At 29.8% G+C, this 1,873-nt stretch overlaps 1 protein-coding gene across 1 annotated transcript; it reads right to left on the bottom strand.

Moving 5' to 3' along the window:
* Position 1: 1 nt before the first annotated feature.
* Positions 2–1,288, bottom strand: Phum_PHUM101310 (class A rhodopsin-like G-protein coupled receptor GPRsms, putative; the record flags this gene model as incomplete). The annotated part of the gene is made up of 1 exon (XM_002423928.1): positions 2–1,288. A coding segment is annotated over one exon (1,287 nt), but the record flags the coding sequence as incomplete, so codon positions are not given.
* Positions 1,289–1,873: the final 585 nt, after the last annotated feature.

Genomic DNA, 1,873 nt, shown 5'->3' with positions numbered 1-1,873 from the left:
TTTCTTCTCTACCGTTGGAATCTTCATCTAAATGAAGATCACTTGTATACGTGACGTTTGATCTTGATACCATGTTAGAAGGATCACTTTTACTAACCAATTGTGACACTTCATTTTTTTTCTTACCCTCCGAACCGGAAATGCTTGTATTTTTTTGTCCAGTTTCTTTTTTTCTTTCAGACTCCGACCTGCATAGTTTTTTTGGGAAAACGCTGTTTTCTATTTGGAGAGCCGCATTGACATCTTTATTAGCAGCGCATATGCAAGCTTTCAAAAATGATTTTTTAAAATTGTCGGATAAAAAGGCATATAAAACGGGATTCATTGCGGAATTAGCATTGCTTAATAAATTAGCAATTAAATGACAAAGGAGAAATAATGACACTCCCTGTTGTTTGGGACAAGTTATAACTTTTTCTTTATCATTCGTCGATTGAAATATTAACACGATTTGAGCTATCCAATATGGCAACCAACAAAATACGTATACTGTGATAACGGTCAGTATCAACTTTGTTACTTTTCTATGGGATCTTTTTTTTTCTTTGCTTTTATTTTTCGGGCCGACCGTTTGAAGTTTTCTAACGACTAAAACGTAACATATAAATATCAATGTCAAAGGTATGGCAAAAGTTAAAACAAATGTATATATCGTAAATGTATTTAATTGTTTTGTGCCTTGGACATCGGACGAATTATTCGTAGGCCATATTATATTGCAACTGTAGTAATTCGAATCCGTCGGACCATCTTTGACCGCGTCCGAGTATAATATTATCGGAAGTATCATAATGACACTTATGACCCAAGCCGCTCCGGCAACGATTTTACTTATAAAGGGAGTTCTCAATTTCGGTGACGATATAGGGTGACATATTGCTATGTAACGATCCGCGCTCATTATCGTTATGAACGTGCTGCTCGTGAATTGATTTATTCCTATCGTCGTCATGTACAATCTACACATGTAACCGCCAAATTTCCATGATTTTAATATTGACGTGGCTACGAGAAATGGAATTCCTATTAAGTAACATTCATCGGCTAACGCCAAATTGACTATGTATATATTTGTAACCGTTTGCATTTTAGAAAATCTTAAAACTACGTATATGACTAATGTATTCCCTAAGAGTCCCACGACGCATATTATTATGTATATTATAGATATGACAATATTGATCGCCGGGTTCATAGCCGGAGGTATGCAACTTCCATTTCCTCTTTCGTCGAATATTGTTGAATTTGACGACACTTGAGACATTGTCTGATCGAAAAATGGATCCATTGTTCCTTTGATTTTGATGTTTTTTTTTTTTTTTTTCTCTTATCCTATTTACTTCAACAATTTTACCTGAAAATAAATAAAAAGAGAGAGAAAAAATAAAAAATTTTTTAATTTTATAAAGATTTGAATTGTTTTACTTTTAAATTTAATAATATTTATAATCTATAATGAAAATCTAAATTAAAAAAAAAGTTAATTTAATAATAATAATAATAATATAATAGATATTGAAAGATTTTTTTTTTATTAATTTTCACAGTGATTTTTAGTAATAAAAGAGATAATAAGTAAAGATTATATGCAAAGTCATTTTCATCATCTTCTCTCTCTCTCTCTCTCTCTCTCTCTCTCTCTCTTTCTCTTTCTCTCTTTAGAAAAAAATTATTTAAAAAAACTTATTGTCTTTTTTTATATAAAATTTTAAACGATTACAATAAAAAAAAAAAAAAAAAATGGCAACCCTCATAGACATTTATCGATGCAAAAATTTTTTTTTTTCTCAACTCGAACGTAAACCGGTTACAATAAAATAATAATAATATTAATAATTAATAATAATAATAATAATAATAATAATAATAATAA

This window comes from Pediculus humanus, genomic scaffold (assembly GCF_000006295.1).
Source record: "Pediculus humanus corporis 1103172107453 genomic scaffold, whole genome shotgun sequence".
Taxonomy (NCBI): Eukaryota; Metazoa; Arthropoda; class Insecta; order Psocodea; family Pediculidae; genus Pediculus; species Pediculus humanus.
Note: the sequence above shows the minus strand (reverse complement) of the source record. Positions and strands in the feature narration are given on the sequence as shown.